The sequence below is a fragment of the Brachyistius frenatus genome, unplaced genomic scaffold (assembly GCF_029030835.1).
Source record: "Brachyistius frenatus isolate BFR_SWC_R1_liver_20210118 unplaced genomic scaffold, ASM2903083v1 Contig_1, whole genome shotgun sequence".
Classification (NCBI taxonomy): Eukaryota; Metazoa; Chordata; class Actinopteri; family Embiotocidae; genus Brachyistius; species Brachyistius frenatus.
In genome coordinates, this window is record NW_027210600.1 from 2780044 (window position 1) to 2805314 (window position 25271).

General features: G+C 43.7%; 4 protein-coding genes across 5 annotated transcripts; 2 read left to right on the forward strand and 2 right to left on the reverse strand.

Moving 5' to 3' along the window:
* The first annotated feature begins 42 nt into the window (after positions 1-42).
* Positions 43-7103, forward strand: pnkp (polynucleotide kinase 3'-phosphatase). Its single transcript, XM_069695401.1, has 17 exons — positions 43-362; positions 1437-1483; positions 1716-1994; positions 2129-2434; positions 2659-2738; positions 2882-2939; positions 3046-3153; positions 3243-3314; positions 3535-3583; positions 3835-3905; positions 4119-4211; positions 4855-4951; positions 5037-5098; positions 5238-5347; positions 6054-6141; positions 6244-6311; positions 6573-7103. The coding sequence occupies exons 1-17, from the start codon at positions 242-244 to the stop codon at positions 6691-6693; spliced, it is 1830 nt and encodes a 609-aa protein (XP_069551502.1). The 5' UTR covers positions 43-241; the 3' UTR covers positions 6694-7103.
* On the reverse strand, positions 6885-13505 carry LOC138619046 (complement C2). The gene is made up of 19 exons (XM_069695272.1): positions 13387-13505; positions 13128-13237; positions 12492-12639; positions 12223-12408; positions 11694-11867; positions 11407-11505; positions 11067-11209; positions 10798-10939; positions 10506-10640; positions 9786-9890; positions 9466-9603; positions 9252-9361; positions 9019-9142; positions 8713-8860; positions 8119-8192; positions 7892-7983; positions 7647-7779; positions 7515-7564; positions 6885-7423 (listed from the first exon to the last, which is right to left on the reverse strand). Exons 1-19 carry the CDS (start codon positions 13436-13438, stop codon positions 7241-7243), a joined length of 2346 nt encoding a protein of 781 aa, XP_069551373.1. The 5' UTR covers positions 13439-13505; the 3' UTR covers positions 6885-7240.
* Positions 13506-14592: 1087 nt separating this feature from the next.
* Positions 14593-21060, forward strand: mfrp (membrane frizzled-related protein). Its single transcript, XM_069690647.1, has 13 exons — positions 14593-14646; positions 16146-16254; positions 16963-17100; positions 17351-17518; positions 17615-17834; positions 18203-18333; positions 18424-18549; positions 18638-18714; positions 18814-18962; positions 19167-19297; positions 19823-19957; positions 20181-20311; positions 20432-21060. The coding sequence occupies exons 1-13, from the start codon at positions 14593-14595 to the stop codon at positions 20654-20656; spliced, it is 1794 nt and encodes a 597-aa protein (XP_069546748.1). The 3' UTR covers positions 20657-21060.
* On the reverse strand, positions 21048-24815 carry nudt8 (nudix hydrolase 8). 2 transcript variants are annotated; one of them, XM_069697178.1, is made up of 6 exons: positions 24777-24797; positions 24241-24292; positions 23289-24125; positions 23072-23204; positions 22627-22704; positions 21048-21863 (listed from the first exon to the last, which is right to left on the reverse strand). In XM_069697178.1, exons 3-6 carry the CDS (start codon positions 24122-24124, stop codon positions 21678-21680), a joined length of 1233 nt encoding a protein of 410 aa, XP_069553279.1. In that variant the 5' UTR covers position 24125; positions 24241-24292; positions 24777-24797; the 3' UTR covers positions 21048-21677. The 2 variants fall into 2 exon arrangements, with proteins under 2 accessions (XP_069553279.1, XP_069553212.1); XM_069697111.1 differs by lacking the exon at positions 24241-24292 and having other exon boundaries at positions 24777-24815.
* Positions 24816-25271: the final 456 nt, after the last annotated feature.

The window sequence follows — 25271 nt, forward strand, 5'->3', positions numbered from 1 at the left end:
AGACGAACATATTTTTCCGATGGACCTCGCGGGTCCGCAGCAACACAGGCCCCATCCGGTTTATTGTCCCGCTAACATCCTTAACAACCAACCGGAGAAGCCGAGTGGGCTTGCAAGAACAAAAATACTTCAAAATACGAAGTTGTTGTCGTAACCTTACACCGCCTGGTGGATGTTGAACTTTCTGTGTTTCGATTCATAATTACATGAAAAGAGTCCTCGAGCTCCTCGTAGCTCACACATGTCGTGCACGCTGGTTGGCGCCTCTGGAGCGCGGATCCCTCTGCAGGACGGACGGGCTGTGATCCTGGGCCGGGGTCCGGACACCGGGGTCGCCGACAAGAAATGCTCCAGACACCAGGGTGAGTCAGCGCTGCTCCTCACGCTGCACCCCGGGGGTCGCTTACATGTCAGATTATATTGATTAAAAGTGCTTAAGATGCAGATCTCGTCCTCTGTGAGGTCCCTGCAGGAAGTGCTTGTACAACGCATCATGAGCTGCTCAATAAGAAGCAAAAACACGGTTTTAATGTGACTAGCAGCTTTGTTTTAATCGTGCATTCAAGACAACAAGTGAAGGAAGTGTTTCAGTCATGTTGGTAGGTTGTGTGTCAGTATTTTGTGGTTGTGACACGAGACATATCGCGAGGAACACAATTCAATTCATCTACATTGGTGCTTGAAAGTTTCTATAAATTTGCAAAATGTCACCTAAAACTTCCTTAGATTTTCACACAAGTCCTAAAAGTAGATAAACAGAACCGATTCAAATAAACGTGACAAAAATATGACACTTGATCATTTATTCATTGAGGATAATGATCCAATATAACATATCTGTCAGTGGCAAAGGTATGTGAACCCCGAGAATTAACAATTGATTTGAAAGGTGCTATCCTTTTCAAACTCATAAAAAAACCTTTTTCACACTCAACACCAGGGCACCCTCGCACCGGGGACATGGCATTGAGCCTTTAGGCTTAATAAAAGCCATAACATTTGATGTCTTGTCATGTCAGCAGTGTGTTCATTTTGGGCCAATGCAAATATTTAATATTAAAGCCTTAATCAGCTGATACCAGTTTGGCGATTTTATGTGCGAGTCATTTTGTTTGCAGCCACTTAAATGTGCAGCTTTGCTTCGTTTCTCTGTTTTGTTTCACTGCAGACTGAATATTTTGGGGGTTTTGGGCTGATGGTGATAAAAATAACTGTTATTGTGTTTATGTGCAGGTAAGTTACCTTTCCCCTGAATCAGTGTATCACATTACAAACTGGGATAAAAAGGTGTGACTATCTAAATCATCTTTGTAGGCCTTGGGTGTGCATATTTCTTGATAAATCTGTCTGTGATTAGTCAAGTTAGTCATCTTGGCTTTAACATTTGTGCTTCTGTCTGTGAGTACATCTTTTAATAATCCTTGTGTTTCTCTCAGTGAAGGTGGTGGCTTGCTTTGCAGACCAAGATGTGGTTGTTACTCAGGTATGCAATCAAACACTTGAGTGATATAATGAGCCTCACTGCACTCAACTCAACCATGGAGGGTTCATATTTGTCTCTGCACAGTCAAACAACAGCGTTATGGGTATAAAGAGGACGTCATCATACCTTTGTCTTTATTGCCTGGACACCTGGGTTATGTTACAGTCCATAAACTGAGTAAAAGTGTGTAAATGCTACAGTCCGGTCCATAGTGTCGTGTTTTCCTCCACAGCTGGGTCCCAATCCCAGCTCCCTGGACGGTGAGAAGCTGAGCCGGGGCCAGTTTGGTAGACTCGCCCATGGAGCCACACTCTACCTGGTTAACCAGAACCACCCATTCACACTGAGGTACTCTCTGAGCTTCAACGGAGCCGCCTGCAGTGCAGCACAGAGAGGCCCGACAGCCACAGACAGGACCAAAGCAGGGAGGAGCGGGAGAGAAAAAGAGGCCCAGTCGAGTCCGACGCCCAAGCGCAGTATAAAGGATTTCTTTTCTACCTCTCCCAGGAAGGTAACTCATCTGGCACTGTTTGGTTATTGATTTGAAACTTGTGTGGTCCATTCTTATTTGCTTATTTCTGTAATGTTACAACATATCAGATATTGTTTATCATATTTGATTTGTATTGAATTTTTTTTGTTTAGTCATCTAAAAGGCAACTGAGTCCAAAGAGGGCGAACCCTGGAGGGAAGCGCCAAAGAAGAGACGAGGATGCCTCTGATAGACAGATGAAAGAGGAAGAGGAGGAGGATGAGGATGAGGAGGAGAGACTGGCAGAGAAGAAGCTCAAACATCTGCAGGAGTTGGCGGGAAAATCTATGCTGAAGAAGAGCAACAGCATCCAATCTTCATCTTCCTCATCGACTTCAAAAGCGTGTCTGAAGAGCAGCTGGCAGCAGATCGGCAACCTGATGCTTTATACTGCTGCTGGTGTCAGAGGGAGTGAGAAGGTGGGGACTGTTTCACACCAACACCTTTATTACTTCTCTGATTTCCAAACTCCACTGTCTCTGTCAAAGAAAGGCAGAAAATAATCTTAAAATGAAAACATCTGGTTTAACTGATTTATTTGAGGCCTCAATAAAATATGTTTAATTGCATGTATAGTAAAAGCTACATTTACTTATTAAGGTTATGACATCATACAGCTAATGTGTCTCTTCTGTGCCTCCAGGTTGCTGGGTTCGACATTGATGGCTGTATCATCACCACCAAGTCTGGAAAAGTGTTTCCCACCGCACCAGACGACTGGAAGTATGTCTGCACTCATGAGGGTCCCCTGTTAAATTGTTAGCTACAGCTAAACAGTGTAACAAATGACTCTCCTCTTTCACTTCATCATGTCTGCATTTCCTGCTCTGCTCAGCTGATATAGATTATATCTGTTGAATCGCCAGGATTCTGTTTCCTGAGATTCAGCCCCGGCTGGCCAGCTTGCTTAAAAAAGGATACAAGGTGGGGAGGAGCAAAATGATTGCTAATGTTAATAATTCTTGAAACTTTGCAAGTGATGCGAGTGTGCTTTGGTAGCGTGTGTCACTGAATGTCTCTCTTCCTGCAGGTGGTGTTCTTCACCAACCAGTTGGGGATCGCTAAAGGCAAACTGAGACCTGAAGTCTTCAAGTCTAAAGTGGAGGACATCCTCGCCACACTGCAGCTGCCCGTGCAGGTCAGTCATGTTGCAGGTTTTACTCTCATCACTAATCTACATTGTGGATTCACAGCAACATCTGTATCTCCTCCTCGTCTGTGTTTCAGGTGTTTGTAGCGGCCGGTCCTGGTATTTACAGGAAACCAGTGCTGGGAATGTGGAATCACCTATGTGACAAGGTGAACGGGACACACACACCCACACACACATCCATGTCATTTAAGAACCACACCTCACATATGGTATTTTCACTGAGGTAGGCCAAACGAAGAATTAATTACCAGTTAGACTGAGTTACTTCTCACAGCTTTGTTTACTGTTTTCTTTGCACTTTTTCTGATTAAAGTTGTCTGTTCTAGTTGAACTGTATGAGTGTTTACATGTATGTTTCCTGCTCAGGCGAATGATGACGTGACTGTTGACAAGACACAGAGTTTCTATGTTGGAGGTAAGTGACTGTTGTCACAGTAATAAACAGCACATATTTAAAAATACACACACACACACACACACACAATGTTGATCTACATTTTGGAAACTAAACTTTTATTTTAGATTAAAAAAAAAAAAAAACTGAACAGTTCCTAATTTCTCAAAATCTTCCACACTCTTCAACCTGTAATGAAAACCAGTGTAAACCTAACATACAAGAGGAAACAAACATACATACACTCTATCTCACTTTACTTTTGTGCCCAGATGCTGCAGGACGGCCGGAGAACTGGGCTCCAGGGAAGAAAAAGAAAGATTTCTCCTGCAGTGACCGGCTGGTAAGAGCTTCGATTTTTACTACTCCTCCTCTTCTTTCTCCGTCTCCTCCTCTTCTTCCTCCATCTCCTCCTCCTCTTCCTCCTTCTCCTCCTCTTCCTCCTCCTTATGCCATGACTTGCTGAGTGGGCTAATTTGCCATCACACAGGTCTCTTAATGATACTTTAATGGGGAAAAAAAGTGCTCTAAACTGTGTTCCGTCTTCTTGTTGTAGTTTGCTCTGAACATTGGGCTGCAGTTTCACACCCCAGAGGAGTACTTTCTGGGTTGGAAGAGCGCCCCCTACAACCTGCCTCAATTTGACCCTGTGAGTACGGTGGAGTCGGTCGTGTGTCTTAATTCTCATACTTGCGTACATACACTTGCTATTTTGAGCGAATAAGCGTGTTCACACTGACCGGTATGGCAACATGCAGTTCAGCTCAGTGATGGCTCTCGGCTACAAACTGTTTTTGAGCCTGCAGTCGGGTCTTTAAGACCTTGTAGCACCTTTCAGATGGCAGCAGAGAAAAGAGATGGTGAAACGGGGGAGTAACATCCTCCAGGATGTTGTTTTATCTGAGTATGTCTTCCAGTGAGGGCAGGAGGAGGCCGAACATTTTCTGTAATGTGTTGACAACCCTCTGTTGTGATGTCAAGACACTTTCCATGAGCAGCAGTAGAAAGACAGCAGCTTCACAGACTGGTTGGTTTTGTGCTTGAACTGAGGGCACAAAACAGGTTCATATCTAAGCAAAATGACCAAAGCGGGCAGATACTTTGGTGGGCGATGCCTTCAAATGTTGAGGTCGTCACTACCGCAAAGTGCATAAGAGCAGTGTGAAATTTGAGACAACACAAACCTGTTATAATTCACGCACTAACAAAAGTATGCACATTGTGACATGGCCCAAATGTGAGTGTTGTCTGTGTCTGTATTTTGTTAATGTTCTCTTTTTCTGAATAACTAGAGGAAGCTCGACTCCACTGCGCGGCTGTACGACCCACCGTCCGCCTCTCTCACCTCCAGCAGGACAGAAGTCATTGTTGCCGTGGGTTTCCCTGCATGTAAGGAAAGCAGTATATCACATCTCTAATGTCCATTCCCACAAAACCCTCTTCTGATCTTCATCCCTCTCCTTTTTCTCTACAGCCGGTAAATCCACCTTCTTCCACACCCACATTGTTCCAAAGGGCTACGTCTACATCAACAGGGTGAATGGAAAAACAACTGGTTTCATACGCAACAATATTTTGACTTATTTCCACTATTTAAATAATGACAATAATTGCCGACATGATTGTGAGTATATTCCAGATGTTAGTGGGTCCTCTCCTTTTGTTTGTGTTTCAGGACACACTCGGTTCATGGCAGAAATGCGTCTCGGCATGTCAGCGCGCTGTGAAAGAGGGCCGCAGCGTCGCCGTAGATAACACCAACCCAGACTCAGAGTCTCGCACACGGTAAAGCACAAGTGTACTAGTCCATGTGTGGATGCACGTGTGTCAGTGTGTGTGTGTGTCCTAGCATGTTTCAGTATGCTCCACCTCACTGGGTGTTTACGCTAAAGTCGGATTTGCCTTTTAGAGGCATGATAGATGACCTCATGTGCTGACGGACTACCGTCTTAGTTCTGTATCTCACAGCTAAAAACAGAGAAGTGATGGAGCAACACACAGATGTGCAACAACTAGAGTAGGAAAAATGTCTCGTAGATTAGTAGAACCACCGACCAATCCTGCTTAGTAATTCAGGTGAGAGTCATCATGCATCATAGGTTTCTGTTCCCATGGTTACTGTTTATTGCAATAACTGAACGTATCGTTCTCAGATACAGCAAAAGTATATATTTTAAATCGAGAAGCAACAGATTATTTTGTAGAAAAGTACGTGACACATTTGTTTGGTTATGAGAAATGTCATGTTAAATGAATGGCTATGGTGGCTCTAAATATTGGCAATACACACTACACTTTACAACAAAACAAGGTATTATGATGAATTTAAACCTGCAGTGATGAACATTTGTCTCCCCCTTCTGCCAGTGGGAGTAATTACAAAAACCCTGTTAACAGGTGCTGACCTCACAGGCTCCACCTTGGCATACTCTATCACTGCTGTTAATGGATAAATGAATATAATGTGTGTGTGTGTGTGTGTGTGTTGTAGATATGTGGACGTGGCCAAGGCAGCAGGCGTGTCATGTCGCTGCTTCCTGTTCACCGCCTCTCTGGAACAAGCCAAACACAACAACAGAGTACGGCCGCTCTCTCCACACTGCTCCTCTTTACCTTTGGTTTTGTTTTATCCTGGTAAAGGCCGTGTTTTTAAATTCTATTTTTATTATTGTCGTTCCCAGTTCCGTGAGATGGCTCCGTCAGACAGCAAACATGCCAAGGTCAATGACATGTTTTTCCACAGCTACAAGTAAGTCAAACTGGCCAGGAAGAATTAACCTTATTCTCACACTTAACAGTATTAAAACATATTTGTTTCTTGCAGCAAAAAGCCCATATTTACTGTGTTTTCTATGTTAATAAATGTACAAATCCCATTGTTTTATCTTTGCTACTTGTTCAAATTAAAATCTCATGACATTGATTCTGAATTCTGGTCATGAAATCATTTAATAATGATAGATCTGATACTGAGTACAGCCCACACTGATCTGTATCTCTCTCTGGACAGGAAGCACTTTGTGGCTCCTACGCTCTCTGAGGGATTCTCCGAGATCCTCCACATCCATTTTGTTCCCAACTTCACAGACAGCCAATCAGAAACCCTGTTCACACAGTTTTCTGAGGGCTGATTGGATAAATTACACCCAGTAAAGTAGCTGAGTAACAGTCATGGATAAACACACCAACATGTTTGTCTTTATTCCCACTGATGGTCTGTCTGATGTATTGGCTGTATCTGTACACTGCCTGTGTGTCCAAGTCTTTACGCATACTATATAGTTAATGGCCTCTAACTACAAAGAGACACCAGAGATGTTAATCATACGTCAACACAGTCAGGTCCTTTATTCAAACAGGATTCATGAATGTAGATGTATTTGGATTAGATTTAGAAAAAAAATAAAGTGGAAGTAACAAGCAGAATTATTTTCATACTGTATGTTTTAGTAACTAAACTCTTCCAAAGCATGCAGGTTTATTGCACCACAGATATGCATACCACTGTTGCTCAATTTGACAATAAAGCTTTGAAATTCAACTTGATATTATTATTTATGTTTGTTGTGGTAGGCGATCACCCCTCCACATTCGCTCTATTAAAATCTGTGTTAGATCAGTTGTTTGTCATCATGGCTTAAATCAATCCGATCCCCTGCAGTCTGATTCTGGATCCATTCAGTGGATGTCAGGCAGGAACGGGATCTCCTCCCCGATATACTTTTTCAGCCACGGCATTATCTTAAAGATGTCCACGTGAAAGTCTCGAGCATCAGGAGGCGGCCGGTTGCTGCTGTACTGTCCGGACGCTAAGCTGGAGGGGTCACATACATCTGTGATGCCCCAGCTCACGACTCCCACCTGGGGATGGAAGCAGGTGAGATGAACGTCAGACACTGGTTGCACAGTGCACGATCAGGCTCTTACAGTAGAAATGGAGAACTTTTCTGACCTGAAAGTAGCGCTTTCTTTTTTGCAGGACCAGGGATCCACCAGAGTCACCTACAGAAAGGGAGATATGAAAGTGTTGTGTGACTCCTGTATTGGTTAAACTGTTATGCTCTCATACAGGAAGTGTCCAGACCTTTGCAGGTGATGGCGTCCTGGTATCCTGTGGTGCCTCCTGAGCAGAGGAACCTGTCAGGTACGTACTCCTCCAGAGTCACGTTTGTGGGCTCTTTCAGTACCTTCCTGGCCTTCTCCACACAGCCAGGCCTCTGCAAACAGGCAAGTAACACAGTGTACCACTGTTTATATTTTACACTGATCTATCTCCATCTCATGCTCAAGCATGAACTCAGCCCACTGCCTGAAAACAGCAGCCCTCACCTGACTCTCTGTGTGAATGTGTGTTGCTTTACGGTCCGAGTGCTTGTGGATGAAAAAGGCAGGAGTCTGCTTGTGCGCAAGCAGTTCCTTCCCTGTTTGAACACATTCATTTTATTCCATTTAACCCCTTGTTTACATGGAAAAACATGGAAATCTTTAATGCCTTTGTAAAACGGGCACAAAACATTCTTGTCTCATTTGTTACGGAGAGGTTAAAGGTCACATACGGTGCTCCTTGCAGGTAGAGTTGATTCTCTTCATGGCTCGGTCGGCTGGTACGGTACACGGCAAGCAGATAGGTCTGTTGTACAGCATGCAGGAAACGCACACACAACACGTAGGAACACATGGTACTTTTCTTTTCTTTTGCAAACCACACAAAAATGAAATACAAAAATGCACACCTGCTTCATACTTTACACCTTTTAGGTGACTAAACGGTGCTACCAGGAGGTATCACGCCAACGTAGGTTTGGGTTAAAATAAGTAATTTTATGTAAGTTATGTAAATTACATCACATACGTTAAGTTATTCTAAGTACATTACTTTTCACAAACTCAAACCCTCGTCTCCTGGCTTAAAGTCCTGGGTTTGATCCATCTAACTGTCCCTGACATGCAAACCTATTTGGACTCTTATCACTCTTTGTATTTGGTCACATGACCTCCTTTTTTGACCATATGTGCGTGTACTCTTCACTTCCAGGCAAAACAGACGTTTCACTGACACTGTTTGCTTTGGCAGGATACGAGGCTGGTCAGGGACACGTCTCACGGAGCTCCTCAGACGGTTAAAACATCTTTCCTTTGGCTCGTCTTACCTGGCACTCCAGGACAGAGGGATGCTGTTGTTTGTCCGTAACAGAGCTACATCATAGTCGTAGAACTCGGACACATTCCTGTGTTTAAGTGCGTAGATGTTGTACTCGGGGTGCATGATCACTTTGTTGACCTTCACCAAGCCACCACCTGGGAGCCAAAGAAACTGCTTGTTATTTCAACGGAAAACGGTGTGAAGTCAACACAATAGTTAACTTATGAAACTTATGATAGAAATAAGATTCATCTAATGTTCACCAATCTTTTGATTGATCCCATCCTGTACTTTTCTCTTATAACATACTAACCATACTCTATGTACACGTCCTTTGGGACTCTGTCTGTGCTCACTCTACCAAAGCAGTGAGCAGCTGACAGCACCCAGTTCTGGCTGACAATGGATGCAGAACAGGACTTGTCCCTCCATTCAGGCTGTCGAGCAGGAAAGGTTTTAATGTGAGGAAATTCATTCAGAACATCAAGCAGATCGAGGAAAAAAAAACCTCACTATGTGTTCAGGGAGAATGTTTAAAGCTCTTACTGATTTGAGAGTGACGTGCCAGGGCCTGGTGTAGGCTATTTCCCCATCCAACTTGTCGTCCTTGGAGATGTCCTCCTGAGCTATCCCACACATCGTCACGCTCTGGTCACCTGTTTTATGAAAAATGACCATTGTAATGGCTATACTTCAGGAGCGAAAATGATCATGTTAACTTTGAATAAGAAATACATTTGAAAAACCGTTTCCTACTTACTAATGATGTGGTTGAACACTACCCCCAGTTTTTCAAAGTCTTTCAGAAAGAAGACGTGACTCTCGCCGCGTTTCTTTGAGGCCAACGAGTTCAACTCCTCTTTGTTCACTAGTTCCCCAACGCCAAATACATAGACATCTGAAAACACACATACAAATGTACACCGTGTGCACAGGCAACACGCATGAAACATGCAAAAGCTTTGCATGTAACTTTCCGATTGTCTGTAATCGTGGTGAAGCTGTGGCTGTTGCACCCAGTGAAAGTAAACTTAAAGCTAAAAATCCACACTGGGCATCACTTTATTTCGAGTGTGATACCTAGCATTGTCTCGTGTGTGTGATCGTGGGCTGTGTTGCTGTAGCCCAGAAAGTGCCGGATCTGGGCCAGGGCGATCTGAGGCTTGATCCCTGTGTTGGAGTAACCTGCAGGCAGAGAGACATCAGGAGAGAATCAATGCTATTTCAAAAATAAATGAACTGCTATGTTTCCTTTTCTAATATTTAAATAGCTCTTATGGTTCAGCCCAGTATCAGGCCAAAGCATGTAATGCACCCATTAGTCCACTGGAGGAAACCCTGTAAGTGTCACGTTTTGCCTCACCTCAGCGTGAAAAGTACACGCACATATGACCAGGCTTGAAGATGGAGGTCATGTGATGGAGGTCATTTGAGAAAGTACAAAAGTGATGAAATGTTAGTAAGGAGGTTTGTAGGTTGGATGAATCGTGTGATTCATGACTTTTACCCAGGAGACCAGGGTTGGTGAGAGTAACATGGATTTCTTTATAGGTGTTTTGCAAACCTTGACCAAGTAATTTTGGTGCCAAAACACTTGGTTTCATTTTCCTACATTTAACATGGTTTGGCCAAGGTGAGGCAAAACTTGCGGCTGACGTAGTATACTGAATATGCTGTAGTGGACTGACGGGTGTATTAAACGCTTTGGCGTGTTACTGGGTTTCATGGTTGTAAAAGACGTGATCACACCCAGCAGATGGATTTGATTGTGAGTGTGTGAGATTCTTCCTGTGTTTTTACCATCTGTTTCTATGATGACGATGTTCTGAGTTTCATTAAAATGGTTGTTGGCTCTGTCTTGCTTGAAGAAGTTGACCAGCTCACTGACACGGTGCAGTGCAGAGTAGAGGTTGGTGCCGGTCTTACGCCCGTGGCCTGCACAACAACACGCACAAAGGATGGAATCATTAGAAACTATTTAAGTGTCATGACAGTACTTCACTGGTTCAGGTACACATGAGGAGATCACCAGCAGCATATAAAAAAAGATAACGCCATTAAATGAGAGAGGGAAGAATAAGCAGAGTCCTACTACGATAGTTGAACGTCCTCAGATTCCATACGACGTCCTCAATACTTCCACTTATATCCGTGTCTGTGATGTCGACTATGTCTTTAACCTCGCTAGCAAATGACAACACATGGAAGTTCAGCTGTACGTCATAGCTGTCCAGCTAGAGAGAGAATCAGGAAGTTGGATCAAAGCAGCTCAAAAGACAATAAATCTGAATAAAACCTTTTTTTTTTTCTTTTTTTTTTTGTGAGGCTCAGCCTGTTGCACTCAGTTTATTTGGGACAGACCTTTAGGATCAAATCAATGGTGGCATTCCTGGATTTTTCAAAGTCCTCCTCATTAATGCTTCCTGACGTGTCCAGTAAAATGTAGATATTCATACGACTCACTTCAGCCACACGGAAGGTTCGGCCCAAGGATATCCTTTCAACTTACACACACACACACACACACACACACACACACACACACACACACACACACACACACACACACACACACACACACACACACACACACACACACACACACACACACAAAGCAGATTATCTTTTTGCAGCTGATTTCCAAGCATTTGTCCAACAACTTTATGCACATAGACTTAAAGATGTCCTCTTTTCTACCCACTTTTCTTTTTAGAGTCTGGTGAGAGTACGTCCATCACTCCTGCAAGTGATCCTGCCATGGCTGCCGCCACAGTGCTCGGGGAGTCAAAGGTATTTGGGCCTGCGGAGAAGCACAGATATCACATGAATGGATGTTTAATATAACAGTAGATCATGTGCTGTTGTGCCACAATACTCCATCAAAGAAACTTTTCAAGTTATAGTTGTTCAGATCAGATATGCTTTTTTGGTCTTAACAATAAAAATTATGTCATATTAAAGAGGAAAAATAAATAAATTTTACAATACTTTGGCATCTTGGTGTTGAGCCACTCCACTCCCTGTTCTCCAGGCAAAACCTTTCAGCCGACCCGAGCAGATTCAGGCCAGTCTGACACCGGTAAGTAATCTTCTCTCCTGTGTAAAAACGACCAGCGGACCTCTGGGCCCCGGGCGGGACCCCTGGGTCATCACAGTCGTCAGCTGCATTAATAAACAGCAACAGTGGACAAAATACACAAGAGTTATTGATTGTTTTTTTTCATAATTTTTTAAAAGGACATTTGTCTTTGTGCTCCTGATATTTTTGTAATAGACCTTGTATTTATAATAAAAGATGATTATGAAGTACTTATGTCTGTGTTCATTCATCAAAAGCTGTATTACAATACAAACCTCGGTAAGTATGATGCACTGGCAACAGGGACTCCTGTCAGTGGATATTCTCTTATTGCACTGATGTAAAATGGTAAAAAAAAAATGTCATGTAATGTTATGACTTTACTGTCATAACTCTAATAATCATTTAAATGATTTGACCATAATAATGACCGTTCACCATGGTTGTCACAGACAGGAGTGTCTCCGGTCCACTCTCCAGACAGAGTGCAGTTCCTCTGTGCTGACCCGTACAGGCTGAAGCCTTCATGGCAGGAGAAGCTCTGTGTCGTCCCAACATGGAACCACTGGTGTCTGGGCCAGAAGTCGCCGTTATCCAGCTGGAGCTGAGCCGGACACAACATGTCTGGACGGGGTGGGATAACAAGAATGAGAAGCTCATTGTGTACGCACAACGGGACTGAATGCGTGCATCTATCAAAGTGTTACCTTTACATGTGGCCCGTGACACAAGTCTGCCATTGGCTGATCTCATGGGCGACCACTCTCCATCTGCACCGCAGAGCCTGTGGCTGACGGGGAACTGGTACCGCCCCGGGCCGCAGTGATAGGTCAGCGTGCTGCCCTGCAGCCCTCCCTGCAGGGGGAGGAAACACATGCTCACTTTTTACAGTTAAATTAAGAGCCTTTCCAGTAAAGAGATGATGTTTCAATTTCTAGTTCCTTTTTATCATTACCAGGAAATCAACTTCCAAAATTAGTGGCATCAATTTTACATAAATGCTTTCATACCAAATTTGTATTTGCTACTTTGTCACTGTGCCTCATATATGATATTATTTTTAGCGTCTTAGTGCCTCTATATAAGGTTACTTTATCATTTTTGTTTAATACTTCTGCTATCAACAACTTTAGCTGGAACGCCATCACTTCGTTTACATATACATTCATATTGAGATGTAATATGTAACATAGCAACTAGACATGAGAACTAAAACAGGCACATATACACTATTTAAAGTGCTTAATGTTGAGTGTAAAATGTGACATGTTAGCCTTTTACCAAACCTTTTCATCCTGACTGATGTAAAGAAAAAGTAAAGGAGTAAAATGAATTATTTTTACCTGGGAGTAGGTGACGTGTCCACCTTTGATGCTCTCTATAACGGAGCAGTTGAGAGGCTGTGAATCCTCGTATGTTTCATAATCATAGCTATAGTCCTGCAGCAGGGACACTGGAGCACAAATGGTAAAAATGTCAAGGATAAACATGAATCCTTGCACAGACACACACACACACACACACAAGAGATACGCAGCCACATGGCACCAATCCATATTTATTTTATGTAAGTAAATACACAAGTAAAACTAAAACGCTCACCCTCCTGGATGAAGATGAAGACTAGGATCCAAAGTATGGACTTGACATACATGACCAGACTGTGTACCCGCTGTGATTTTGTCTTTGAAGTGACAAAAACCACAACAAGAGTGTTTGCATCGACCTACAGTCAGCTGCTTTATTTGATGACTGATTACCCATTAACACAACAGCACCAAACAGGGAAGGAGGGATTGAGCAATTTAGGACAGAGCACAGATTTATGGCCACACTTTCACTTCTGGTAAAACTATCTTTCTCCTGCTCCAGTTTTCCGTGAGGTCTATTTGTAATGTTAAATCAAGCGTGGTCTCCAAAGCTTTTTACCACAATGTCTTAAACCAGCTTTGGGTAATTAATGCAATTTCAAATCTCACAAATGCTTTTATTGCTAGTATTCACCATTCTCACACCAAACTTCACCAAGTTGTTGTTTTCATGCTAAATCACCCAGGATTAATACTAAAGGTCTCTGCGCCACTGTTCTGTGGATTTTAAATGGTCTGCAGCCGCTCACGTTTTATTTGCACTTGTGTGTTTGTGCACCTGCTCGCTCTGGCACGTAAGAGTGTGTTACAATAAAACATTTTAGGAGCTCAATAGATCATTATGGGGATTATAGTGATTTAACAGGGACCCCCACCTCCACCCTCACCCCTTCTCGACCCTTCCAATTCCTCCCTCCTCCTGCGGGGCTCAGTCCTCTCAGCTGACTCGGCTTTGTTCAGCATGGTGAAGGAGTTTCTGAAATTCTTTTATAACCATTCTTTATAACACATTAAAAAAAAAGCTAGAGAAATATAGGTCGAAGCTGCATGTGCTAAACTCAACAAAAGGACAAAGAATGACAGCAAACATGGATATTTTGATGACTGGAGTCTAAAGATTCTTTATGTGAATTATATTCTGTTTTTGCCTTTCATTTTTTTCTGGATTATGTTGATGGATTTCCAACAAACGACTGTGCTGTGCTGGATGATTGACGGCTGGAGGCTTTCACAGCTACAGAGGAGGTTTACAGTCGGCGCAAAAGGTGAACAATGATAAGAAGACTCTGGAAAATATCTTTAAAATCCCCTCAAGGAGAAACAGCTCTCTTTAAGATATCATCCTGGATGTTTTCATCACAACGCCGGGCTCTTTGTGAAGAGGCGCACCGACCAGAGTCCCTCTTCTTCCCCTGAGAGAGGGGACATTGGACTAAATATGTCTGACCTCAGCCACGTCGCTGTGTACTCAGACTCCTCAGAAATTTACAAGGTGAGTGGGAGAGTTTAAATTTGAATGACACTCCTCGGTGGGGAACAAACTGAAGAGCTGATTTAATGGTGTTTAGTAGTTGAATTCCTTATAGGGCTCTCCTGCTTGTGTAAGCCTTCACAGTCCCGGCTGGATTACCAAACGCCCTGGGGCCCCGGACCCCCGGACCGCCAGCTTTACGGCAGATCATTTGGATTCTGGTCATAGAGAGGAGCTTTATTAACATTTAGTTTTACGGCCTTAACTATTTTATTATAACAAAACAATCCCAGCTCGAGGCCTCTTCTGTGCTTGTTTTTCCAGACAGATTCACAAGTGGATGGAGTCTGTTCAGTTGTCACGGAGATGGACGCGGAAGTTCAAACTCAAAAGCACACATCATCTCACTTTTTTTTTTTTTTTTAACTCATTTTACTGATGAAGACCATCTACTAGGTTTTGAAAGCACAGCAATGAGCTAGAAAGTGGACTTTGAGTTGGGACTCTCATCTACAAGGTCCATAACAGGAGTCCAAGCTGTTTTTAAGTATTTTAGTATCTACTGTGCTTTATTCCTGCATACGCGTGGGGTAGAGGGAGTCCAACAAAGCTGACCAGGTAACAGGTTCATCAGGCTTGTTTCAGCATCCTGCCTCTGGTTTGAACCTCTTTTTTTTAAGCTGGAAACCCATTTCTCATACTTAAATGTACGAGTTAACATTCACAGCTAAACTTGGTTACTTTGCTGACCAGTTACTCGGATGATCGCCCAATGATATCTGCACATTTCACCAAGATTGTCCTCAGCAGGACAACTTTGATTTGACATGTTTGCATGTGAGAATAATATGACAGTGTTAAAGGGGTCGCTCATCGGATGAACCTGTACAGAATCATCCTGAACCTGAACCTGCAGCTCTCCTCTATCTCACTGAGTTAGTGTCCTGAAACTCTTAATGTTTTGGTTCACTTTCACCGCTCTCCTTGTTTTCAACCAAAATGTTAAAAAAAAAAAACAACAACTACTTTCTTGGCACAAGACAGAATTAGATAATGAATATAATGGAGCATTTAGCAAAAAAAAAAAAAAAAGCAGTTAGAAACAAAAGAAAAGCTAGAAGTGAGAAAATATAGATCTTTAAAAGGTGACATGTCAGTGCTATCTTCATGTCATTAAGCGGCCTGACGGAGACTAATGGGACAATAAACAGAAACTGAAGTTGATAAACTGACTCATTGATGTGTGCTGTACAGCAATATCTACATAATGTTTATCTTAGCAATCACCCGACAGGAAGGTCAGACCAAATGAATGTGTGTTCCAACCACTGAAGATGTGTTTCATTGTTTATGAATTCAACTTTTCATTTAAAAGACGAATGATGTAATGCATTTTTATCCCATAAAGAGTTACCTCATGTTGTTTCTAAATCGACATGTGCACATCTTTTGTGGGCGTGTAGATGAGGTTTTTATTTAATTGATAGTTTGTTCATTGGTGCCTGTTTTTCCTTCCACAGAATGTGTTCTGTAACCCTGCCTTCGAGCTGGAAGGGGAGCAAGAGGATAAGGTGGAGGGATTCATAACATCCTCTTCCACCCCTGAGCCAATCAAACCACCTGCAGCTCGTGAGTCAGCCAATCAGCTCGCTGCTTGTGTGACTAAATTTTAGCTGTTTTCTGTCATCACTTAAACTCAGCTAGATTTAAGTTGTTTTCTTCTGGTAGAGTAAAGAACTATGTTGAAGTATATGGTTTTCATGGTTCATGACCCTGGAAGGATTAAAGGTGCATACGTGCAAATGTTAATCCTACTCAGGCTGTGAAAAGATCAGGCCACAATTAATGTCTTTTGTAGCTCTGAGGGGATTTTTTTTTTTTTTTTTTTTAAACAGAATATAACTCCGATGATGTCATTGTGATGTCATCAGGGTAATCTCAGTTTGGATTTGGAAACTACAAATGTGTTGCACAAAGCCTGTATTAAAAACAGGATGAGTGGACGTTGAAAGACGGATGTTTACCAGGCAGTGATGGTCCAATGACAAATACTACACAGTTGCATTATGGGAAAAAGTAGATTCTGTGTTCTGAAGAGTTTTTTTTTTTCTCCTGATATGGACTCAAAGTATCTGGACCTCTGCTGCTTTGATTTTGAAAACTTAAATTACACAATGACTGCAGGATTTGTTTTGTTTGCAAAAGCAGTCAAACTCCAGCAGTTTATTTTAAAACTTAAAAATCTTAATTACAAGCAAAAAAAACCCAAACCATTTAATCATAATTTCTTTCCTTCCACATGTCCATGAGATACTGTCTGTGTGCTCTATCACTCAGGCCTCAGCCGGGGTCTGTTTGGGGTGTGTGTGAAGCGTCTGCGGGGCCCAGATGGTGGCTGGGGGGCGCTGGTGGTCTCCTTCGCTGCTCTGCTCCTGTTAGCGGCCCTCGGACTGGCTCTGGCCCTCATTCTCACACGTGAGTTCCTGCTGCACCTCAACTCAGTCATCACAATGAAAAAGAAAGATCTCAGCCCGGTTTAAATTCAGATAATAACTGTTCATTCAAACTGTAAACATAAAGTATTTGAGATTTTACCGATAGGCCGTCTTGGTGCTTTTAGTGTGTTGTCAGCATAATGTCAGTGTTCCGCCTGTTTCTGTGCATCGATATAAATGTACTGACCAGAGAAAATATTTCTATTGTTTGTTTTTGTTTCCTCATTTAGAGATAAAAAGCCCGGCAGTGGAGGATCCGTTGCTGTCCACCGTCACTCCGGGTCTGCAGAGTGCAGAAGATGAAGTCTCTCATTCTTTCCCTCCAGTCCCAACCAACACAAGTCGAGGGGACAGTACAGCAGCACCGCAGCCTGCCAGGACCCCCCCGTCTGAAACAAGTAGATCTATCCTCACTCTACAGAAATGTTGCTTTTTCTTTATTTTATTTTATTTTTTTCCGTCTATCTGAGACAGCATCCCTCTCTGCCTCTCAGGTTGTGGAGGTGTTCTGACTGACTCCGAAGGCAGTTTCAGTTCCCCAAACCACCCGGGCTCCTACCCCCCCAACTCGCTGTGTGTGTGGGTGATCCAGGTCCCGCCCCCCTCCTTGGTCCAGATTCACGTGTCCTCTTTGACCGTGGAGGGACCGTCTCCCTGTCTGTTCGACTGGCTGGAGGTGCAGGAGCAGATCGAACAGAGTTCTGTGGTGACCAGGTTGGTTCGAGGTGCCAGCGAGGCAGAAAAATAGTTCCCTTTTACTGCCAAGACTCCCTTTTACCTCTGCTTGACCCTTGCACATGAATCTTAAGTGAAGAAACATTTGTCATTACCTTAAATAATTGGTAGATGGCGCTAAAGGTAAAGAATTGGTGAGCACTTGGAAAGATGTCATTACATGTGAATACTTGTGGGAAAGTGTTGTAACATGATTCATGAACTCTTACGAATATTCTACATAAATCCTGCTGACAAATCATTTTAAGAATTTATAGTTACACTGTTCAGACTCAAAGTTCAACTTAAAGCTGTACTAGAGAGGAAGAAAAAAAAAAAACCCTGATTATTCAATGTGTCTCCTGCAGGTTCTGTGGTAACGTAGCTCCACCGACTGTCAACACAAACAGCAGCACAGTGTGGGTCACCTTCCGCTCTGACGGCAGCATCGCAGCCGGCGGCTTCACTGTGCAGTACAGGGCCGTGCTGCCCGGCCACAGTCAGTAGTCTGCATCTGGAAGCACATGCATAGGCTACTCGTGGCCATTTGCATGTATATGCAATGTGTCTGCTGTGTGTTTTTCCTCAGAGAGCTGCTCCAGAGAAGAGTTCATGTGTGACAGCGGTCACTGTCTGCTGCCTGTGTCCGTGTGTGACGGTCATCCCAACTGTCACGACCAAACAGACGAGGCAAACTGCAGCCACAAACATACGGGTGAGAGCTAAAAGCAGAAAGTTAAACACACGAGAAAAGGGCCTCAAGGACACAGGAGTGAACTTGTTTCTACTCTGATGTTTCACAGAGTGTGGCGGGCAGGAGACCGGGCCGTATGGGTACCTGGAAAGTCCAAACCACCCCAAGCCTTATCCTCACCAGCAGGTAGCAATCAGAACCACTTTAGATGGGAAACGCACCCCGAAACTGGCAAAAAAAGAGGACAGCGACACGTGTTTTTTACTGATCTTGTGTGTTTTTTAGTTGTGTGTGTGGTATATATCCGTTGAGGAGGGCCACGTCATCACACTGAGCTTCAGAAACTTCAGCCTGGAGACTCAGGACGTGTGTGAGTTTGACTATGTGGAGGTGCACGACAGCGTCAGCACCGGAGCTGGAAGAGTTCTGGGACGGTGGGACCTGCCACACTCTTTTATTCTTACATGTTTGTTATGATCATTTCATCCACTCATACAGTTACTGCGGTGACCCGCTCCTAGTTCTTTAAACCCTGCATGTTGAGTAATAAGGATACGTACGGTGTGCGTCTTCCTTAATGTGAATTACATAACCAGAGTTGGCTGAAGCAGCTTTTGTTTCCTGTGCCTTCGTGTCAGGTTTTGTGGTACCACCTTCCCACCAGACCTGACCTCCTCAGGCCCCCACATGACCGTGATGTTTGTGGCAGATGAGGGAGTGGCCGACAGCGGCTTCAACGCAACATACCAGGCCGTGTCTGTACTGGGCAGTGAGTTGTTTTTTTTTTTAAACTTTTTTGTAAAGCTTATTTATGTTTAACCAAAGTGCTACTGGTGCGTTTATTTGTTCATGTTTCTGATCTTCTCTTCTTTCCGTACTTTACTCATACTGCGACGCCCTTTCTTATATTTTGGGGGCAAAGGGTCACCGTAACCACTCAAAACACATTTATGGCTATAACTCAAGAATACATACGCGTAATTTCACACAAACAAATATCTAATAGGATACAATGATGACGTGATGATATTTTATATTCAAAACGTACGGAGCGCGTATCTCAGAAACACCCTGAGAGAATTTCTTTAAATTGGGCACAAACATTCACTTGGACTGGAGGATGAACTGATTAGATGTTTGAGGTCAAGAGGTGAAGATGTGCGTGAAGCATCCACGTTTTAGAATTAGTAGCAACATCTACAGCATCTATTTCCTTTCTTCCTTTGCTCTTCACATTATGTCCTTTACCTCTCGATAACTTTCCCTGCGTACTTATACTTCTGTATTTTTTAAGGGACGTGTGGTCCCAGCCAGTTTGCCTGCAGTACAGGGGAGTGCCTCCAGCGGCAGTGGCTGTGCGATGGATGGAACGACTGTCCTGATGGAGCAGACGAACAGGGCTGTGGCAACTCCACCTACCCTCCCTTCAGTGAGTCCATGTTATCGCTGACCTCGATCGCAGCTGGTTTTGTGTTATCTGCCATTGAGAGGAAGAGGCAGGTGGAAATTTGCTTTTGAAATCGATGGAAGGGGAACAACTGAAAGATCAGGATAAAAGTCAAGCTGCAAAAACAGACATGCTTCAGATGTAATTTGTGATTATATCATAATTTGAATCTGTGTATATTTCTGATTTCCTCTCACCATGAAAGCAGCTTCATCATGCGAGCTCATAGAGGTGGAGATGTGTCAGGGCCTCAGCTACAACTTCACCTCATTCCCCAACATCTGGCTGTCCATCGCTGACCAGAGAGAAGCTGGCACACTGCTGCGACAGTATCGGGTAGAAGTTCACAACTTATTGAAAACAGGGCCCACAACCAAAGCGTCATCTGACAGCTACAGCTGTTTCAGGCCCAACAGTCAACCTCACTCTTCTTTTTTTCTCGGTTTTGTCGTCCAGGTACTGATGGAGCTGGCGTGCTTCGAGCCTCTGCAGAGGCTGGTGTGTGGGATGTTTCTCCCCCATTGCAGCCCTCAGGGCGGCGTCCTCCAGCCCTGCCGCTCCGTCTGCTCCTCGGCCGAGAAGCAGTGCAGCCAATCCCTGGATCTCTTCTCCTTCAGCTGGCCCTTCAACTGCCACCTCCTGCCCGACTCACAGGACCCCATGGAGTGTTCGCTGCCTTGAAGCTTTGAAGGCGACTATGTACTGCAGTTACCTTCGTGATATTAGCGCGAGAGACCCCCACTTTGTTTTTCAAGCAGGAAATACCACATTTGCAGGGTAGAGCGTTGGACTGTGCTGGACTATACACACCTGGAGAGCAGCCTGAAGCCATTCGAGCTGGTTGTACTGCATGTGCGGATGATTGTGGACTAGTAGCATTTTCTTCAGTACAATTTTAAAGTAGATGTTAAGTAAAAGGTTTTGGATTTCCATGTGATTCAGATTCCAACTGAGAAAAATGTTAAGTTTTCAATCTCCAACAGGAATCGCATTGTTGAACTGTAAATGATCTTTTTGCACTATTTATTGCTTTGGTGTCCGCCATGTAAAAAGAATAGAAAAGACAGCGAGAGCAAGTTTAAAACACATTTTATTGCATTGTTCTTCAACGTGCCACATCATCCCGACGGGCTTCTTTTAACTTCAGTGTTTGCAACAGTCCAGGTTTGATCCAGTTTGAGATAACGTGGGAAACATGAGTGTTGTAGCGGCGCATCGGAGAACTGACATGATAAAAATGTAACAAAACTGAGCCTCGTGAAAATCTTTATTTGCTAAAGACTCGACGTGTAACTGTCAGTACATACGAATATAAAGTGAATTAAAGCATTTGTTATTCACAAATTTAATTCAAATAAGAATTGATCAGGTTTATTGCAATATTGGCCCTGTCCATCGATGCTCTTACTTTATTCTGTTTTACAAATAAAATATCCAAAGATTCAAACATCTGTGACATCCATGCAGCAGGCCACTGTCTTTATTCACATTGTGAATGTTTAATAGAGATTCTTACACATCCGAGGTTCAGAAATTGCAACAAAAGAAAAATAATTTGCCTCTTTAAATGAGAGTGGGATGAGAACGAAAAATATGTATTGTTCACGTCGATTCCTGACGTGATTTTTCCACACAAAGCTTCAATTCACATTAATCGTTCAAATCCTCGAGTCCTAGTAAACCTGAGTGTGTGATCGGGCTGCTATCGAGAGATGATGAGTTTCAGGGTGTGGTCCAGGGCGACAGCAGTGAGGCCCCACACTCGATATTTCCCGTTACAAAACACGGGAACTGTGTATCCGTACTTGTCACCGGTGCGGAAGTGTGTGTAGCCGCGGTTCAGGGGGTTGCACAGGTGGGACAGGGACAAGGTGAAGATCTCCTCCACCTGGGAGGGAACCGGACAAACGAAGCACATGTTACAACTTCACAGATGGGCTTCTATTTATTTATTCATATTCTTATGGTGTCACTTTAAAAAGTCAGGAGAAAATGTCAGTGAAGAAGCCACCAAGTGACATCGGGAGATCATGTGGTCAAAGTGCAAAATGACCACAACAACAACATGCCTCTGATGTATTTAAGGGTGAATGTGTGGTATGACATCACTCGAGCCCGGCCAATCCTGAATTTTTGGAGCCAATAGTGATATTAGCGGGTAGAAAAATTCTGATATCAATATATCAGCCAATATTCTTTACATGTATGTACTGTATGTTTTGCAATGATCCCTAAAATGTGGCACTTTGTGTCGGCACTTTTGATAAAGATATGTAGATATGGAGGCAGGACATTCTGCAGTGTATTTTCCACACTGACATCAGTGTACTGAAACAGTGAACTTCACTGGGAATTTAATTATTATAAAAAAAAAAAAAATTTTTAAAAACGATGAATCTTTTACATATAAATAGAACAATTTCTAATTTACCCCAAACATCTTTTTCTGAATTATGTTTTGTAAAGTAAATGTTTTTAAATTGGCCAACATGTACAGCAACACAATACATCTGTGATCGGCAGGTATATTGGCCAGGCTCTGGACATCACACCAACATGACTTCATGAATATATCATATAACCACCATGTTGAAAAAGTAAACTTCCAGTCACAACCTGCCCATGTCAAGTAAAAATGAAACTGACTGTACCTCTCCAGGGTTTGGTTTAAAAGCCAACTCCTCCAGAGGACCGAGGTTAGCCAGCACAGGAGCAATCACCATCCCTGACTGGACAAACACACGAAAGACACGACGACATCACAATCACAAACAGATGTTGTGTTCAGAATATTCTCAGTTTGAAAGGCTCTGAAAATGTGAGCGTTCGGAGCTCTTCTCCTTCATATTACTGCCATTATGGCTTTTAGAATTTCCGATGATGGGCTTTCATCACTATTCTTTATCCACTGAATAATCAACAAAATATGGACAGATTAATCAATAATTAAAGAGATTGCAAACCCTTATCAAAATGAAATATAAAACACCATTTTGCAATCAATCACAAGCGTTTCTCCGACAGTGATTACGCCACAGCTTCATCAACAGTAAGAACTTGAATTTAATTCAGATCATCACAAAGGGTCCCACTCACCATGTCCCTGAGAGGCTTCAGGACGCCCCAGACCCGCTCCGCTGCCACATGAACGCCCAGCTCCTCCCGGGCTTCACGCAGCGCTGTGGCCACCACATCTCTGTCTGAGGGATCGCTCTTTCCTCCAGCGAAGCTACGCAAAGATCGAAGAGGATTCTCAGTGCTCTCAAAAGCCATTTTAAAAAATAATGCAGCACGTTTGTAGCCTCCCACTGACCTGACATCCCCCTTGTGTCGGCCCTTCAGTGTGCTGGAGCGCAGAGTGAACAGGAACGCAGGTTCTCCCTCAACAGAGCAGAGAGACACCAGGACGGATGCCCATCTCCCCTGGCTCTTTCCTTTGCTCTCACTTGCACCTTTTCTTCCCTTCTCCACCTCGTAGAACTTCAAGTTGGGCCCCAGACTCTGTCGACACCTGTTTTCATTCTCGGGGGACAGGCAGTCTGTCCAGGTGTCGGCCACGCGAGGGGCCGCCCGATGAATCGCTCTGGTTTGGTGCAAAGAGAGGCTGAGCGGTTGTGGTCTTCTGTGAAAGCGGCCTAAAATCTGCGGCGTGCGAGTTGTCGAGCTGAAAGCTCGAACCACGTGCTGTCTGTGATGTAAATGGCTTCGAGGAAGATTACTTTGAGTCTTATTGGTGCAGCTGAGGGAAGGCTGGCTACAGTCCCACGGCCTTCTCCAACGTTCAAGGCAAGTAGTGTTGACTACACAGTCCCAGGAAGTGCTCCCAGGCTCAGACGCTTGTTTGGTTTGTGCAGACGCCGACGCCCGAGGACGGTGATGGTGATGGCGTAACAACGTGGCTTTGGAAAGCTTTTCAGATGAAGCCTCTCTCAGCTGATACTCGTCACGGTCCCAGCTAAAACCAAACAGCTGCGCTGGACAGCAGACAGTCTGCGCGCTGCCTCTTCCACATATTTCTCCACGTCTCTTTTCTGTCACGTGTCTCGCTGCCTGCCACCCGGTGTGATCAGAGAAAGCAGAAAGATGTGATTCTCTCAGCAGCAGCAGCGACCTGATCGGACAGGTCAGGATCTGAGGGCCCCTGAACATCCTAGAAAACAGAAACAGACACAAACAAAGACCGTTTTAAACGTGTCAAGTCAAAAAAAGGGTTCATCACACCGCCGGGGTGAATGTTTTACAGGTGAAACAAACACCTGTCTCACCTGCTGAGGAGGGAGGAGTGATCACGTCTCTGAGTCACTGCTGTCAGCTGATCTGAGCTCAGAGGTTCACACAAACTTAACAATCGTCACTAAAACGTGTTAACGCGTTTCATCTTAGTGACAAAGTCTCCAAACACGTGACGATCAGCTGTTTCTGAAGTTTACCAATCCACTTCCGTCCAACAGCTTGTAGTTGACTTGCTAACTGTGTTTTTTGTTGTTGTTGTTGTTGTAAAGTACGTTCAAGCTTGTGGCTTCTCCACTACGAAGTAAAGTTTTCAAAGCCGGTTGTACAAATCTTCTTTGGCTTGAAAGCGAGCTGTTAAAGAGGACGCACGCTAACCAAACCGGCTAACAGGTTAAGCCAGAAAAAAAAAAAAAACAACAACAACAGCAAACCAGAAAGCGAACAAATTAACGTCGTTCGTATCCAAAATGCTCAAATGTGGTCGATGGCAAGGACCCGACATGTCCCACCTTAACTCGGAAAACAGTGACCCGATTTTAAACGTAATTTGAAAGCGGAAAACACTCACCTTGAAAGTTGAATCGGTAGCAGCTGGCCTCTCGCCCACTCAGCCGGCTGCCTCTAGTCAACATGGCGGAGAACGGCTTCACGCGCGTCAGTGTTGCCCTCACTGTGACGTGATGTCGCAAAACTATTTCGCAACTCTTTCACATTTAGCCCGTTTTCTCTCAAAATAAATGGAGGGCGGGGGTGAGACAGATTATTTAGCGATGAAGTCATTGGGAAAGTTTTCAGTTTACATCACAAGGCTTCAGAGGCACAAACCAGCCTGTCTTGTTTGGACTCTGCATTAAATAGGCCGAGTTCCTTTATCAAGTACACTCAAAGAAGTGCTCTTTACAGTTTTCTAATTTGTCTCAGTGACTGACTCAAATTCAAAACAAAGTCTGATTTCGTATTAAGTGAGTTGTTAATTTTAACAGTGACATAAACTGTGAATATTTCATGAAACCTACCAAACTGGGAAACACCTATGACACAAGAGAGAGAAACTCCTCACCCC